The sequence below is a fragment of the Sturnira hondurensis genome, unplaced genomic scaffold (genome assembly GCF_014824575.4).
Source record: "Sturnira hondurensis isolate 20B ecotype Veracruz unplaced genomic scaffold, ASM1482457v3 Scaffold0013378, whole genome shotgun sequence".
In the NCBI taxonomy this organism is placed as follows: domain Eukaryota; kingdom Metazoa; phylum Chordata; class Mammalia; order Chiroptera; family Phyllostomidae; genus Sturnira; species Sturnira hondurensis.
Genome location: NW_028086009.1, coordinates 1,273,902 through 1,292,373, shown reverse-complemented (window position 1 = coordinate 1,292,373; position 18,472 = coordinate 1,273,902). Strand labels below are relative to the sequence as shown.

Sequence of the window (18,472 nt, the reverse complement as noted above, 5' to 3'; positions counted from 1 at the left end):
TAAAGTATCATTGCCTGAGGTTAATAATTCAATCAGGTTCCCCTCATAGTTAAAAAAAAGCGGAATGATGACATTTTGATGAAAGTATACTGAAGTCTCGAAGTCTAAGTTTCATGAATGTCGATTCCTTCCTATTCATGTAATGAGGTTTGAGAGGCTGTTATTAAAAGAGCTCCATGTCCTCTCATTTGCCACCTGCCCTCTTTCTCAGTGGCTTGTGTTTTATAGGGTATATTATTTTACAAAGTACATGGCTTTGTCACAAAACAGTAGGTAGAGCTTGATCATATCTGATTAAGACCTGATTACTATGTTTCAGAAAGTGAGACAATAAATGTCTGTTTTCAAATCATCTGATTTTTGTATCATAAAGTCAGAATTCTGCATTTCTAACAAGCTCCTAGGTGATACCAGTGCTGAGGTGGAGAATTAATACACTTGGAGTAGTGGGAGGTAGAGAACTCAGGGGCAGATACCAACTCCTCTTCTGAAAATATCGTAGGATGTTAACTCCCACACTGATAACATGTTTGTCTGTCTGTCTGTCTGTCTATTTATCTATGTATTCCCATGAAGACAGAAGGATCCCAAACATAAAGGATTCCAAATTGGCTGTATATTAGAATCACTTTGTTGCTCCTTAAAAAGAAAGATTTGCCCTTGCTGCTGTGTCTCAGTGGATTGAGTGCAGGCCTGTGAGTCAGGGGGTCACCAGTTCGATGCCCAGTCAGGGCACACACCTGGGTTAGAGGCCAAGTCCCAGGTGGGGGGAGCACAAGAAGCAACCACACATGGATGTTTATCTCCCTCTTCCCCCCGCCTTCCCTTTTCTCGAAAATAAATAAAAGATTTTTACTCTCAAGCCCTGAACATTGTAACTAGTAGCTCTAGAGTGGGGCCCAGGAATTTGTATTTTTGTATTTGTATTTTTGACAAGTACTCAGGAGATGTTGCTAGAGCCCTCCGTGTTTGAAAACCACCGTTCTTCAAAGTTTTTACTTTGCAGACAAAAAGACCATGGCCAGAAGAGGGGAAGGGCACTTTCAAAGTGAGTGGCAGAACCAACCAGGATCCAGGTGCTCCTGGCCCTACCCGAGTGAGACGTTGCTGCTTCATACGAGTGGACACGTGTGCTCGATCTACGTCACGGATAGGTGTAGCAACTAGTTTCCGAAGATGTCCCACAAGGAGTCACAACTCCCAACATTCACACCCAGGCGTTGTCTCAACCTGGGCTGGCCCTGTAACTTGCTTTCACAGACAGAATGTTCTGGAAGTAAGGCTGAGGCTGAGCCGTGAGGTTTGCAGCTCCCACAGCCTGCCGTGGTGGAGCACTCTGCTCTGAAACCTGGCATCATTCTGTCAGGGAGGTCGGCCACCACATGGGGAGGTCCACACAGGGAAGAACCAAGACCCAGGTCAGCGTCCTCAACTAACTCCTCCAGGCCTACAGCCCCTCCCTAACTCCTCAGCAATGTGAATAAGGCCACTTTAGACCTCCAGTCATCTTCCCCAGTGAGTGCAACTGCCCACTCAGCTCTTAGAATGATATCAAATTATTCGTTATTTCAAACCTCTGAGTTTTAGGATGGGTGTTACACCACAAGCAATAACTAACAGAACAGAAGAAAGGCCCTCACCTGTTAGGCTGTAAACAGATTCGGTCATAGCCCGTGAGCTCACACAAATCCTTCTCGAGCTCTCGGAAAAGCTGCTGGTACCCTTGAGCTTGGTCCAAAGGCACAAAGGGGTGGATGTTAGCAAATTCACTCCATGTAATTGGCTGAAGAACAAGAAAAGAGAAAACATATGCACATATACATATTGTAACAGCAATAACAATGTTATCTTTGATGATGAGGAGGAGAATGATAAACACAGCATCTAATACAGAATGCGTATTACATGCCAGACACTGTTCTCAGCACTTGAAATGTGTTCCTCTCATTTAACTCCCACCATCTTACAGGGTAAGTTTTATTACTGTCTTCCTCTTACAAGTGGGTCGCAGAGCCCCAGAAAGGGAACTTGTGCAAAATATAACCTTTTTCTATCTTTCTAAAGACAGTAAGGATGGGAAATAGATTTATAACCATGAAACCCAAAGAGTTGTTTCAAGTATAGTTTATTCAAATGCTTAACGGTAGATATATGATCGTCTCTCCATTAAGCAGAACAGAACAGAAAAGCAAATGGAGGAACTCCTCCTATCACAGATAAAATCATTTCTTTTGCCTGATGTGATGTGTCACATCAGAACAATCCTGTGAAATAAAAGGAACAATGAAACTTTGCTAACTGGATCCTAACCTGGAAGAGATGCTGACCAGCCACAGCAGCAGGTCACACAAGCCTTCTGCTGACACAATAAACCAAAATCTCAAATCTCTACCCTTTCTAGAAAGAAGGCCTAAGCTTCTTCTGAGCTTAACAACTACAAATTGACAAAAATGAAAGCGTTCAATGTGTCAGGTTTAACAAAAGAGGGTGGGGAGGGTAGGGATTTATATATATAAGTGCTATATAGTTAATTATTTTAATATGTAAAAATAATTTGACTCAGGAATTTAAGTGATCAGGTTGCAGTAAAATTAGGGTTTCTACCAAGATTGTTGAACAGCCAGGTACAGGATTATTAAAGTAGTTATCGAATCACAGTCCCAGTAGCAGTTTTCTCTAGTTGTGTGCAAGCGAGAACAAGTTCCTTTTTAATAGACGGGACATACTCACTGCAAGTTCAGATGAACTGTTGAGCTTCATGGTGCAGGACCCCTTTAAGAAGCACAGACAAAATACTACATTAGTGACTTCCCATGGTCCGTATGATCAGCCTTTTGATTTCCCCACATGGCCACCCACCCCTCTTGAAGCGTGTTAGATGTGCCCCACAGAGGTGGGATCAGGGTGGGGTTGAAAAAAGGGGTGGAAGTGATAATTACCAGTGGAATCATACTGTGAACAAGGGAAATGTCTTTGTTTTCCAGTTTCTTCATATATCGAACAATATTTGTTTCTGAATGATAGCTATGAACACAAAACACATGACTTAGGCTAACACAGTTAGATCAGAATCCACATATACCCTCCTGAGCAATCAGACATACTGAAATTGACCTTGATTTTATTTTTTAAACATTTCATTTATTTATTTTTAGAGAGTGAGGAAGGGAAGGAGGAAGAGTGGGGAAAAAAAACATCAATGTGTGGTTGCCTCTCATGTGTTCCCTACTGGGGAACTGGCCTATAGCCCAGGCATGTGCCCTGACTGGGAATCGAACCACCAACCCTTTCTTTCACAGGCCTGTGCTCAATCCACTAAGCTACACCAGCCAGGGCTGAAACTGACCTTTAACATAGATCAAACTGGGCCAACCTGCCAACAGAGCAACAGAGGGAAGGCTCTGGAACCCCCTCGACCCTCAGCTGATGCCCGGGACAAGAAGCTGCCTGTGACCATGAGGGGAAGGTTGAGAAGAAAAAAAAGTCAGCTTCCTGGGCATGCTCTTCAGACTGGTAACTGTGCATCTAAACTCCCTTTTTCCTGATAAATAGAATTAGGGGTTACCTTGCCAAGTGGGCTGAGCCAAGAGGAAATAATGTGTGCTTTGCCCAAACCAGCAATGAGACCCTTATGGTGATGATTTATTAACCATCCCAGCCACAATAACCCGGCCATGTCACACTGAAGTCAGAAGCCGCACAATGCAGAAATCACACTAGCCACACAAACCTGTTGAACACTTGATTTGTGAGGAACGGGCTGGTTCTCTTCAAGGCAGTGCCTAGAATACCTCTCCGGTCCTCCCCCATGCTTTCAGCAACCAGCTCCTGCATGGAGAAACCACAGAAACTAAAGGGCGGGAATTGTGCCTAGAACTATGTGACAGGGCATCAGAAATACCCTAGCACAGCCCCTCCACCCAGTCACAACCCCTGCCCCTGGCATCTGGTGTGGGCATGTGGACAGGTGTCAGGAGTTACTCATTGTGGCAGTTCTCCAGAGCACTGTTTTTAAGTTCTGTTAACCTCAGCCACAGAAAAGGAGAAAAACTGCAGAGTTTTTACTGCAAAAAAGTTGCCATCTCCTGCATGTTCCTTGAATAATGAAGTAAGTTCTGGTCAATTATTTTGAAAGGCTATCAAAGAAGTGACCATGATAACACTCATATAAGTATTCTCACTTGACACTGCTCTTATCTTTGAGAAGTCTAGTAAGTGCAAGTACCAAGACCATTTAGTGGGGAAAAGGACAATTGCCTCAACAAATGGCGCTAAGAAAACTGGATATACACACACAAAAGAATGAAGGTGCATCCTTATCTTACACCATATGCAAAAAGTAAATTGAAATGGATCAAGGACTTAAATTTAAAAGCCTAAACTCTCACGGGAAAACAGAGGGCCAATTCTGCATGACGTTGGATTTGGCGATGGTTTCTTACACACGATACCAAAAGCATGAGCAACCAAAAATAAAGTAGACTCATTAAAATGAAAAACTCTTGCACAACAAAGGACACTATCAAGAGAGTTAAGAGAACACTCACAGGATGGGAGAAACTATCTGCAAATCATATGAGTATATCTAGTAAGGGCTTAATATTTAGAATATATAATTAAATTGATGGCTTGCTCTTTGTTCTGCCCCAGGCTGGTAGTGTGGCCTTCTAGAGGCTCCAGCGGGCCTTCTTTAAATATTCCTCAAACATGTGGCGTTTACTGCAGAGTTCCAGAGGGAAGATGCTTACTCAGTCCTGTTTATTAAAGTTCAAAAGAGAATAATGTGATTTACATTCGCTATTTGATACTGAAGTCCTCTCCCACAAGGGACAGAGACAGCCAGGGCAGTGACATTCTACACTCTCAACGAGCCTGTTTCAACTTCTTTAGTAAATGCTTCCTGTTGTGGATTCATTCAACAAGTATTTACTGAGTGCTTTCTATGCCCCAGGCTGTGCTGACTGTAGTGATGAGCACCTGGCCACAGGTCTGGGTAGCTACTGAGAGCTCTCTCTTTCATTCTCATTCCATGGGATTGTAGACTTTCTCCTCACTCTCCCTGCTATTTCACTGCTTTAGAAACTGAATCAGTCACACTGAACGATGTCTAGTTCTCAGTAATCTCTCTCCTGCTAGCCTTTGTGGCTGTTTTGTCTGGTCTGGAACATCTCTGGCCTCACCTCCCTCCTCAATTATGCCATCTAAGTCTAGATAACTCCTACTCATCTTTCAGATCTCAGAACAATTTCTTCCAAATCTTGGTGAGAAATCTCTCTTCTGTGCTCAAAGAGCATCTTCAGACATCATCCATCATAGCATCACATGGACTGGAATCTTGTGCTTGCTTGAATCCTCATTAGAATATAAGCTCCATGAGTGCTCACATCTAATTCACCACTATCCTCAGGGTCCAGCATAGTACCTGGCACAGATTAGGTCTTCAATAAATATCTGATGCATGAGTATCATGATTTTCCAAGAATAGACATAACCAACATGCCAGTGTCATAAATCTCTGTATTAGGGACAGTTTTGATTAGATACCATTAACTAACCTTCCAAATAGCCTACGTGCATCATCCAGGCCAGGCACATAGCAGAGACTTCTATCAGCAGTCATGGTAGCACGGCACAGTTAGTGGCATAATTTTAACAGTAGGCCACCCAGTGTCACATCTGCCCCCCCTACACACACACACACAGGCCCACAAGAGGCAAACTCATCTTTGACACCACCTCAAATAGTCATCATGAGAAATGCATGTTTTTATTTCACTTACTGCAGACGACTCACAGCCAAAGATCCACAACAAGTCATCCAGATCTTTTTCATTGACTGTTTCATCAAGAGAAATACCAAGCTACAGAAATAAAAACAAAAGAGAAATCATCAGCTCTGAACACCAAGATCCGTGGAGAAATCCAAGAGAAAATCAAAGGGGAGTGGGTCCTGGACAAAACTCCCAGATGTTCTAAAACATCAGGGTACCAACTTGACTACCAAATTGGCACTTAGATGAAGGGGGCTTAGACTAGCCCTAGACTTCACAGGGTTTATAGTTTTATAGGCCATTTCTGGACTCTTTAACACTCTGATGGTTGCAGGGTACTCCTACTGGTACTGAATATGCTCACCTGTTTCTTCTTAAATTGCTTTATTATACCATTTATCATAGCCTGAAAAGTCATATGGTGAAGAGAGGAATAAGAAAACATGTGCTTCTGGCTGATGTGGCTCAGTGGATTGAGCGTTGGACTTTGAAGCAAAGGGTCACAGGTTCAATTCCCAGTCAGGGCACAGGCCTGAGTTGCAGGCCAGGTCCCCAGTGCGGGGACATGGGAAAGGTAACCACACACTGATGTTTCCTTCCCTTTCTCCCTCCCTTTCCCTTTGTCTAAAAAAAAATAGTCTTAAAAAAAAAGAAAACATGTGCCTAACAGCCCCATATATGAAAACACAAAGTCTTACGGAGAGATGAAAATGAAACATCCTTTGAGGACACACAATGTTCCAAACTGGAAATAAAAATTGTTTATAAAAAATTAATTGTGCTCAAAGTTCCAATACTGTTTGAAGAAAACTTCTAATGACAAAAGTCATGAAAATGTGAAGAATTTGTTTTAAAAAAGGAAACTGGAGGTATGACTTACTGTGCCATCCTCAAAAAGCCGAAAATTGATTTTCCTCTGAGCAGCCCTGCCCAAAACCTCCTTCAGAGAGCAGCCACACTGAATCTTCAGAGTGTCGAAGAACAAGTCATGCTGCAGCTGATGCCCGGCTCGCTTGAGACCTAGACGAGAGAGATCCACCAGTTTCCAATGCAGAAACCTGCTGGTCTACCACTGACGCCCCAGAGAGAAGTGAAGACGTGAACCCTGTCCCAACATAGTCTGCTCCTGCTGGTGACATCAATGTTTTTGATGGCTGTTTATGGTCAACCTTACAGATGTACCACAATTTAACTAATTACTTATTATTGGACATCAGGCTATATCGAAGATTGTGCTGTTGTAAATAGTGTTTCAATGGAAAGCTTTTACTTCCCTATTTGATTATTTCCTTTGGATATATTCCTAGAAGTAGAATTTCTGGATCAAATTATAAGCACATTTTAAAAGTCTTTGATATATAGTGTACAAGTGCCCCTGAAGAAGTCATACCAATATCAGTATTCTTTTTAATCTTTGCCAGTATAATGGTAGAAAAACCATTTTATTGTTTCAATTTACATCAGAGTATTAGTGAGGTTGAAATTATGCATGTTCATGGACCATGTATTTGTGTACTCACTTCTTTAAAAATTTTATTTAATGTCCTTTACCCATTTTTCCCTCAGGGTATTCATCCTTCTTCTGTATGGTATGGGGCAGTGAGCACGAGCTCTCTATATTAAAACAGTCACTTGGTGTGTCATAGAAGTTGAAAATGTTCTTCCCAGTTTTTTATTTGACTTTCAATTCTGCATACAGCATTGAACATGTAGTAAGTTTTCAGTTTCACTTACTCGTGTTTATCAGTCTTGTTATGCCCAAAGGCTTTAGAGAAGATACATGACTCACCTTCAGACAAAATCAAAGTGGCATGATGCACCCTCCTAGCGATATGCTCCAGCCCGCGGGAGCCATGGTAGATTGCAAACATGGCGGCCATATTCGCCAAGAGAGCCTAAAATGACAAGGGCATTTAAAGAATCGACTTCAACAATGTGATGGAAGACAATCCATAGAAGAAACTATTATTTTGACTCGAGATGCCAAAATTAAAAACAGAGACAAAGCAAAATGATGACATTTCCTGCATTGTCTATGATAGTCAGGGGCCATTTATAACACGCCTGAACACCTGCGGGGGAAACATGGTATCCCAGGTACTGTAGGCTCACTGTATTAAACCTTGAAATGTGACCATTATAAGGGGGTTCTTCAAGGATAAAAGCAATAAAAGCCTTCAAACCCCAAAGAACTCAGGGAATACAATTCTTCTGAGGCCTTAAATAAAGCAGGAGAAGCTTGGTTGTTGAATTTCAACAACCAAGAGATAAATGTGGCAAAGAACTACCAAAGATGAAAATGCAGGAGGCAAGGGAATAAAGCCAAAATGAGTTGGCAGGAGATACATTAGAAAAGGAAACACAGACCTATTGGATTTTTCCCCCGAGGACAGCAATGGAAAGAGTACAATCCAGCAGACAGTACAAGACAGCAATGGCAGAGTACAATCAAGGTTGCTGGTTGCTTACTGAGGGCAACATATCTCTCTTGACCATTGGATTGAGATTTCATGAAACTATTCACACGTAAATGTGTGTCCTGGTGTGACAGAAAACTGAAAGGAATGGCATGGCATCTCCTGGAGAGAGGGACACAGAGAGGTCCAGGGATGTTTCAGTGAGGGAGTTCTACATGGGGCACAAGAAAGGGACCACCAAGATGGCACCTTGAAGGGGACAGAGTGATAAAATGAGGACGGTTAGGGTCAGAAACCAAACGAGTGTCAACTTGGGGGAAGGGAGGGAGGATTGCCTGCTGCACCACCTCTTCTTGGCCCTGTAACTCATCTGTTTATTCACCTTATGCCCTGCCAATTAGCGGTCTTCTAACCATACAATATTATCCCAGTAACTTGTCCAAATTCAAATCTCAGGCTTTTTATTCATCTAGTCCACTTGATTCTCCCACAGCAGCCTCCACCTCATTGATGGAACACCAGGGTCTCTCTGAGATTTCTAGTCTCACTAGAGTGGCTTTGTCCTAATGTGCTAGGTCAGCAGTTCAAGGTCCACCTTAATGGAAGCGGCACCACACAGAACACATTCTACTCCGCTGAGAAACACAGTACTTTAAAGTTGGATGATGCTCAATATCAGACCAATTTTGTTAAGTACACATGTTCTTTGCTAGGCTGCTAGAAGGAATCTCTGTGGAACCACTGCAAAGCAAGAAACAGCTCTCAAAAGTTCTCAGAGTACAATCAGAGTCAATAAAGAAAATGAGGAGGAAAACAAAAATATCAGAACCCAGGAATTGGCTTTCTTACACCAAAAATCCCAAAGAGAATGTAGACACTTTGGGGAAGTGTCTGTACTTCCCAAGAGACCCACTAAAGCCATTGGTCTTCCCACTAAAGACCAAAGGCTTTAGAACCAACTATAGAAAGACTTTTTCATCTACTGCCTCCCTGGAGAGTCTCTCTAAAACCTGGTGGTGCTTTGAGAGGGAAGAGCACTGTGGTACCCATGGAGGTATTGGTGAGATCTCTCCTTCTCTGACCCTGAAGGAAAAAGACAGACCCAGAAGACCCAGCAGTCACCCTCCATCTGACCCTAGGCATTGGCCGGATGTGGGAAAATACTAGCTGCCCTGCCCTAAGCCCTTGGGTAACTTCCCGTTAACTCCTCTTCTTTTACCCCGTCCACTTCAGGAATGCCTCCCAAAGCTGCCAGTAAGAGAACCCCATGACCACCACAAGCTTGCCTATAGGGACCATCCCCTCAAGTACAGTCACCTGAAGCGCCCTCACTTTGCCTCTTCCCCCCAGCCTGGAGGGCCTCCATTTCAGCCTGAAGAGAAGGGGCCCAGTCACCACCCATGATAAACCCACCCTACAGACAAGAATGTGAGAGACCCCGAAGTGTGAAGTGTGTGCATACACAGACCACCAGTAAAATGCACTGTATTTTGGTTCTGACAAGACAATAAGACTTCTCTACCAATAAGATCCTAACATTTTTGGTGTGCACACTGTTCAGTGGGTGATAAATAAGTTAGTGAACAACTCAGTGAATGAATGAGTAGCTCATTGTTACAGACTGTAAAAAATTCAGGTGACATGTCAGACAGGTGACCTACCTGAGCTGTGCAGATGTTGCTGGTAGCCTTGTCTCTCCGGATGTGTTGCTCCCTGGTTTGAAGAGCAAGACGATACACTTCTTTTCCAGTGGCATCTCTGGGCCAAGAATAAAACATCCAATTTGCACAGGTAACCACAGCACCGGAAATTGTCATAAATGGACCTGCTTTTTTCCTTCTCGGCTTGAAGTGAATTTAGCAAATTTACTCAGGTACAAGGCCATAAAGAGACAATTTCCAAATCATCCTCTTCTAACTAGGACTGCTAATTTTTAGTTTGTACTTTGAGGAGTTGAGATACCGAGATACAAACAATAAGGCCAGGAACCTTGAAAGGAACATTTCCAGGAATTACCCAGCCTACCCCAATGAGGGTGACTGAGGATTAACTTTCACTCTGAGGTTCGTGGCAGACTCAGAAAAGAGGAAAATATCTGGCAAAGGAAACAGCGTCTCTGTACTGGAAATCTGAAGGGACTATATGGCTGTAAATTAAAATGATGTTAATCAACTTACTGCTTTTCTCTAATAAACATGTCCCCTTTCTAATACAATTAAAAATTTAGATAAAACAAATATTTAGCAGTCTTATTTTTTATTTCATCAACACTTGGGATCCATTTTCCAGAAAGGTAAGAAGTTCAATACAAAAATCAGCAGATAATACATTAATTAATTCATACATTTAATTTTTTTAATTGGAAAGCCCTGTGACTCATCTTGCTTGGTGAAGAGGCATCACACTGAAAAAAGCGAATGGAAGAATACTTGAAGAAACTTATTTTACACTAAAAAACAAAGTACCTTTTGCTATCCTGTGGCAAATTGAGAGAACTTTCCAACTTCACATCACGATCACATCATTCACTACTTCAGACTAATCCCTTCCATTGGTAGATCGGCTTTTATGAAGGGTCAAAAAGATCATGCTAAATTTCCCAACAATAATCATTGTATTCATCTAAATTTTCAATGAGGAGAGGCCCTGAAGAACGTACTTTTGGAAACGACTCCAATGGCCAAGCGGCGGGCCTCCGGGGATCACAGGCATGGCAATTTCTCCTTGCACTTGTCTTTACATAACACTATGACGTGATAATACTTTCAAAGACAAGAGCTAGTGAGACATAAAATACTCAGTCTCTCAAGGCATTTCTTCAACCTAAATAAATTCATGTGTGTGACCTCAGAACAAATACATTAGGAATTACACTCATACTTTCTCAAATATGTACAAACTCATGGCATTTGAGAACAGGTATACTAACCAGTGCATACCCTAAACAGATCATCTCTTCTGAATCCATGTTGTATATTTTCTTTAATCAACTACAAATGACTTAGTTAAGTTTAAAGAGCAATCACCAGCTTTTGTGATCAACAAACGCAGTGGGGAAAATGAGAGCCACAATAAAAGGAAGAAACATGAGCTACCTTACCTTGATACTCCCACCATTCTTCCAGGCATCATCCTCACCAAGCTTTCTCTAACCGCAAAAAAGGCTGCATGTGGTCCTCCGTAGCCCAGTGGTACCCCAAATCTCTGTGAGCTGCCCAGGGCAATGTCTACCCCAAATTCTCCAGGAGGCCTCAGGATACACAGAGCCAAAAGGTCAGTAGCACAGCAAGCCAAGGTCTAGAGGGGAAACAAGAGAAAATGGACATGGTTGTCACTGTCCCTGCAAACAGTGAGAAAGTGGCAAATTATCTCCACTGTAGGCAGGCTGGTTCACATAGTGTAAACTTCACTTATTCCATTTACTTAAAACACTCACGGAGTGCCTGTTATGTGCCAGGAATCAGTAAAGGAAGAAAGGAAGAAAGGAAGGAAAGAGTTTTACTATTCCAGGTGATACAGGTATATGAATTAAGACCACACCCAACATAATAGTAATGATTCAAAGTTGAGACACACCTCCATGGGCCCCACAAGGAGAGGTGCCTACCCCAGTCTGATGGGCTCTCTCCACAAGTTCAGTGAAGTCTTCCACCTTCCCCTCCGTGTCTGGGTACTGGAACAGCACTCCGCTGATGTCGTTTCCACTGAAGTCCATTTCATGGAGTAACTTCAGCTCGATGAGGACTCCAGCATATCTGGAAAGAGAGAAGACAAAAAAACAATCATGTTTAAGAAAAAAACAAATTATCTATTTTCTTTTCCATAACAGCATTAGTATTCTGTGTCCTTTCTCAATGCCCACTCACCACCCCATCCCAATACACACATACAAACACACACTCGTGTCATACCCCAACCTTCAGTGGTAACAGTCTTTCACACCAACTCAATTGCACCCAACAGCTTAACTTCTGTTTTTTTCATCCACCCTACCACTCCCCCTTTCCTGTCATGACCAGTTCTTGAGAGACAACCAGAAGCATCCCCTCCTAGGACTAAAGAACCACATCTGTAACAGCAGCACCATCGCCACTTTCCCCTTGCATCATTTTAGGTGAACAGAAAGAAAGCCATCAGTAAGACAAGGAGGAGACCCTTCCTTAGGTTCCTTAAACTGCCTAATTCCAACATCTGTGAGAAACCCCTTCTGAAGGGATGGTGGTATGTGTAAGAGGAAGAGTATCCAGCTTTTACAAGGAGAAAGCAAACAAACACAGCCACAATCGGTAACTGTGTTGTATTTATTTTATCTGATTGCAGTACTAAAATACAATATGCTTTCTTTTACATCCTCTACACCAACAACAGACTACAACTATGTTTTTGGGAATATAAAATCTTTTAATACACATTAAAAAATGGAGAGCTCCATTTTTCCCTCTGTCTTTCAGTTCCACAGCATTGTTGAAATTATTTTATTTTTAAAAAGATTTTATTTATTTATCTTTAGAGGGGAAAGGAAGGAGAGAAGGAGAGAAATATCAATGTATGGTTGCCTCTCTTGAGTCCCCAGCTGGGAACTGGCCTGCAACCCAGGCATGTGCCCTGACTGGGAATCAAACTGCGACCGTCTAGTTTGCAGGCCTGCACTCAATCCACTGAGCTACACCAGCCAGGGCAAAATTATTTTAACTAAATTTCTTTTCACAAAAGGAAAACAGTCCTGGCTGAGTAGCCTAGTGGTTAGAGTATCCTGATACACTAAGGTTGTGGGTTCAATCCTTCATCAAAGTACATACCAGAATCAAACAATGAATGCATAAACATGTGGACTGACAAATCAGTATTTCTGTGTGTGTGTGTGTGTGTGTCTCAAATCAATAAATAAATATTTTCTAAAAAACATGATAATATAAAGCAAAGGCAACTAAAGGTACTATTTTCTCAATTCTGACACATTTTACTTACCAGCGAGATCCTGAGAAGAAAGTGGGAGGGAAAGTAAAATGCAACAACCCCAATTTATGCCAGGTTGACCCCCTAATCAGTTTGGAAGTAAGGGAGAAAATCAGTTGAAATGAGCATTTTATTCAAAATATGAATAAAAGTAATTACTTAGCTCGAGTCTGGATGACAGCTATTGTCTGTGGGTGGCAACGAGGGTCAACAAAAAATTTCCTCCTCTTGTTGTGTCTATTAAAAAGGAAAATCACATTCAAGCATGAACATTAAAGAAATCAGAGTATCTTTTAAGAACGCAAAGTAGAGATGGTCCTTAGGGAAAGTCTGAGCATAGTATTATGGATGAAAAATGGGTTCTATGGAAATTAATCTCATAGAGTGTTGCGATCATAAATTGCTAACTGCCCAGATCATGGTAGGTAGTCATACCCCAGGCATACAACGTCTTTAGTGAAAGGTTTCTCTTTGCTTTAAACAAGCCCTGTCCCTTGTCTCTGTGCATCTGGGTTAACACACCTTTGAAATATGCCATATCCACCCTCAAGAGAGCACATAGTCTTGTTAACTATCCTGTAATCCACTCCCACCTTGCTTTTCTCCCACCTCCATGTAATCTTCCTTAGTTCCCTCTTTCATGTCAAATGCATAAAAGGAGCAGTAATCCTGTTAGTCTCCTGAACATTTGAGATCTTGCTCCCTGGAATATAGCCCACCTGTTTGACCCAAATAAAGTATTATTCATTCTTTACAGGTTTGGATGACTGTGTTTTCGACAGTATAAAAAATACTGGGTCATTAATGACTAATGACTTTACTGAATAGATTTCCACTGCAGTTCCATTCCAATCCTGTTTAGCAAAATCTGTGGTAGTAGATGGGAGAGCAGATGGATAAGGAAAATAAATAAGGAAAATAAGTGAAAAACTAAAAATAATAACCAGAGAGTGGGTGGGCAGCATTCCTTTGTAGCTGTGCATCCATGGCAGGAGGAAGAGCCTGAACCCCCACTCCCCCCCCCCGCCAGGGCGACTTAGAATCAGAAGGGCCTGTGGCTGCAACTTAGAAACCTCCATACCTATGGAGCAAGTGTGGGGCTCATCACCCCTCAAATTTGCAGAAGCCAAGAGAGAGACTTATCTGGGCACTTCAGACCAGAAGTACAAAACCTCTGGCAGATATACCATGAATGTGGGCTGATTTCCCAACCAGATGACTATCTACATCAGAATTCTACCAGGAAGGCCCTCACAAGGCAAAGAAAGAAAAAAAGTGAGGAAATGGAGAGCAGTTATTAACTAACTCCACACCATGACCCAGCAGTTACCTATAGAAATGCATCCTGAGGAAATAATCAGAGCTTTTGACACAGAGGAAAAGGCTGGAAGATGTCCCTTACCCCGACAGTCTCATGCTGGACCCCTCACCTGTGGCACAGCTGCATGGCTTCTGCAGCCGCAGTCGCCTCGTCCAGCAGGGATGCATTGGCTATATCCATGCCTGTGATGTCACACACCATGGTCTGATAATTCAGTAAACTCTCCAGTCTTCCCTGAGACACCTCTGGCTGGTATGGAGTATACTGGGTGATCCTGTGAGGGACACAAAGGCCATGTCCATATTGTGACTCCACTATTCAGAAAAGGTGACAAAATGCCTTCATGTTAGAATTCACTACCTGAAAATCAAGTTTGCCTCTCTGGAGAATTATATACAAGATCAGTAAACTTCCCTTTTGGCCTCTTCAGGAAACTCAGAATTAAATCATTGGAATAATACTATTCTTTCTTTGTGGATAATCAGTATTTACTTTTCTATTCCTCTAAGTGATTTTTTTTAATTTTACATTTCTATTTTAATGATCTTATTGTATGTGTGTATTGTATTATAAGTTGGAACTTGAGCCTACCTATGTTATTATAAATAGAAATCTGACCATTATCTTCCCTCTATCTAAGAAGTTCACCCCATTCACAGATCACAATAGCAAAGTGTTCAAGAATCTCACATCTAATACTCAAAACTTGTTTATGGCAGGGAGATGGTGGGGGGTACTTGTTGTTTAATACTAACCAGAAGTTCCATGTGCTCCTAAGAAATTAATAGAGGTTTACTTTAAAATTCTAACTATCCAGTTATTGAGTCTATAAATGATAACTCCATAGCTATCAAAATTCAAGGATAAAAATGGTTAGAAGGCATCATAAACACGGATTCTAAACTTATATCCTTCAGTTATTAACCAAAAATGAATATTTAGGCATACGTGGTAACCCACTAAGCACCTTCTTGTTTATCTCTTCCTTCCTTCATTCATCCTACTAATATTTACCGCATGCTCGCTAAGAGAAATAGGATGACATTGAATGTAGCAATGCCAATTATCATCCTGAGCATTCCACCACAAACTTCTGGTGGCCCATAATGGGCACAACGGATGAGTCCCTGATCTCATGTAATGGAGAAAAGGAGACAATAAACAAATAAAATTATTTCAGAATAATGAATATTTTAAAGAAAAGAAAATAAAGTGATAGAATAGAGGGTAACTGAGGACTTAAGACAAGGCTGCTCTCTCTTTGACAAGAATCCATTGCTCCAAAGAGGGTCGGACTGGGGCCCCGGCTCCCGCACATAATTGGCATTGTTTCATACCTCCATTGCTTTGCCTTTCCAAGCCAGAAGAGTATTAGGGAAAAAAATAGGTTTTTTGGTTTTTTTGTTTTGATTTTTTCAAGCCCTCTTCCTTTGTTCTGGTAATCATGTTTAGGATATTTCCATCCATCTTTTATTTTTCTTTTGTGAGAACTTTGAAATCAATGTATAATCTTACTTCTGAAGAGAAGTGAGGTAGAGAAGCTCACCTTAACAAGCAGTACAATGTCAAGACTGAAATAATTTTCCTGACACTTTCATTAGTGTAAGAGTGTGTGTGTGTGTGTGTGTGTGGGTCTGTGTGCATGCACACCAAAGCAAAGTTTTGCTTCTGTTAATTCCTTGAACAGCCTGGCTTAGGAACTGTAAGTCCATTTGCCAGGTTCTAAGTGGGTGGTGAACTGGAATGAATGAAGCACACAATACAGAGTGCAGACAAAGTAGAAACGGAATCTGAGCAGAAATGGAGTCACACAAAAGGCATAGACAAGGGGCAATTGTGACCTCAGATCAGATAAGACTTTCACACACAGCAAGGCCTGCCACCTTAAAGAGACATGTTTCGATGGCCTGGCTAAGCACAAAACTTTCATTTTACTCAGAATCACTATTTGACAAATAAATGCACAAACTGACACACCCACACACACACACACACACACACACAGGCCAGCTAGTGCCTCTAACAAATAGAAAAGATTTAGTATATCCACAAATATATAGAATATACAATAGGGAGAGAGAGCAATGCTCCAAAGAATTCATCACAGCACTGAATATTGAAAACTGAGCAACAAACTACCGGGAAGTGTCCACTAGAAGGGGCATGATCGAATAGACAATTGCTCATAATATTATGCATTTATTGAAAATGATATGTAAAAGAATGTAACTGCTGACATGGAAAATGCTCATGATATAGTCATTAAAAAGTTAAATATAAATACTATGATACCATTTTTGTAAATTTGTAAAAACAAATCAATGAAACTGTAAACAGTAGTTTCCTCTGGGTAGTAAGATCAACCATACTTTTTACCTTCTTTTCATTGAATGTTCTAAATGAATCAGCTAGCATTTAGTAACCACTTCAGTGTGTCAGGAACATATGCACAAACCTTTTTCTGACTATCTTACACATGTCCATTGGAAGAAGCTGGAAAACTCAAGATAACTATCAAGAAAATAAAATCACCCACAATCCTAAACTCCAAGATAACAGTAGACATTTAAGTGCATTTCTTTCCAGTCTCTCTCTTTCCCTCTTTTGTGATGGACATACTCAAGTGTCTACTGCCTGGACACGTCGGGGCCAAAATAGAGAAGGAAAGTGCTGCCCACTTTCCTGTCATGTCGTCTGTCCCCTTTCTTCTTGATTTGTGACTTTTTTTATACATTCGTTTTTCCCCAGCTTTACTGAGGCATAATTAACAAATAAAATTGTATATTTGTAAAGTATGCAATGTGATGATTTGATACATGCATATTTCGTGAGGTAATAATCACAGTCAGATTAATGGATTTGTCTCTTTTCTACACCATAATCATACTTACATTTAAAGTAAGATTTCACTCTATTTAAATTTTGAATTCTGATTTTCCCCAATAATGTTATTCCATTGCCAGTTTCTGATTCTAAATATTACTCAACACTATAAATCTTGTTGTTATGTGGTATTAAATTATTTAATTTATCATTATTTATCTAACAAGTCCCCTCAAGTTAAATATTATATTTGGTTTTAAATATTAGAAATAGCATAATGGTGAGCAGCCTCATCTTTGTCTTATTTGCTTAGGATAAACTTCTAAAAGTGAAATTTTGAATCAGGTGATAATTAACTTTAAGGTTTTCAGTGTATATTGCCATGCTCCTCTCTGGAAAGATCATGCCAGTCTGTCATCCCTCAAGTAGTCAGTGCTTCACAGGTTTCCCTGGATGTTCACGATACAAGAAGCCTTGGGTTTCAACCTTAATTCTTTACCTGTGAACTGAGATGAGTAACTAAAACATTCTCCTCATGTGTGTTTTACCAGCCTCTCTTGGTGTTCAATGGAGTTAACATCACCTATATATACTATATTTTCTTTTTTTTAATTGTTGTTCAAGTACAGTTTTCTGCCTTTTACTCCCATCCCAACCCACCCACCCACCCAGCCCTTCCCACCTCCCTCCTGTTTCCACACCCTCCTAGTTTTTGTCCATGTGTCCTTTATACTTGTTCTTATAAGGGTTCTTGCAAACCCTTCCCCTTTTCCCCTGAAATTCCCTCCCCTCTCCCCTCTATTTTCTTAGTACTCAAATGAAATTAATATACCATATAGTGTACTTGAAAATGGTAAAACCCTGGCCAAATGTTGATCACTTTAAAAACTTGCTTTTCCTCTCTATTTTGGCACTTTAAAAAAAGTCAAAAGCAAACAGGGAACCCCAGATAATTTACTCTTAGTTCTATTCAGATATCATTACTAGATATGTCTACTTGGAAACCATTTTTTCCTGGATATTAATCTTATCCTATGTCAACTTCACATTCCCTGTTCTTCATCCAACTAGATCCCCAAATTAGTTTCTCTTCCTGAATATGCTTATTCCTTGAAAGGTACCATCACTCTGTCAATTCCCAAAGAAGAACTCTAGATCTTTCTGAGCCCCAAATAATGACCAAT

At 41.1% G+C, this 18,472-nt stretch overlaps 2 protein-coding genes across 5 annotated transcripts in view; one reads left to right on the top strand and one right to left on the bottom strand.

Annotated features, from left to right (window-relative positions):
- Positions 1-18,472, top strand: part of LOC118997633 (uncharacterized) — a 65,833-nt gene that overhangs the window by 9,667 nt on the left and 37,694 nt on the right. The gene's annotated exons all lie outside the window — the stretch shown is intronic.
- GLDC (glycine decarboxylase) overlaps positions 1-18,472 on the bottom strand; it is a 76,090-nt gene that overhangs the window by 39,188 nt on the left and 18,430 nt on the right. For all 4 annotated transcript variants that reach the window (XR_005068700.1, XM_037061399.1, XM_037061400.1 and 1 more), the window contains exons 4-15: positions 14,575-14,739; positions 13,304-13,381; positions 11,796-11,943; positions 11,289-11,485; positions 9,850-9,946; positions 7,561-7,666; positions 6,652-6,791; positions 5,781-5,861; positions 3,731-3,828; positions 2,940-3,024; positions 2,731-2,772; positions 1,641-1,783 (exon numbers count right to left, since the gene is read on the bottom strand). Coding sequence is in view for 3 of the 4 variants with exons in the window: in XM_037061399.1 (XP_036917294.1) it covers positions 1,641-1,783; positions 2,731-2,772; positions 2,940-3,024; positions 3,731-3,828; positions 5,781-5,861; positions 6,652-6,791; positions 7,561-7,666; positions 9,850-9,946; positions 11,289-11,485; positions 11,796-11,943; positions 13,304-13,381; positions 14,575-14,739 (1,380 nt within the window). In the remaining variant the exon portion in view is untranslated. The remainder of the gene's footprint in view (positions 1-1,640; positions 1,784-2,730; positions 2,773-2,939; positions 3,025-3,730; positions 3,829-5,780; positions 5,862-6,651; positions 6,792-7,560; positions 7,667-9,849; positions 9,947-11,288; positions 11,486-11,795; positions 11,944-13,303; positions 13,382-14,574; positions 14,740-18,472) is intronic.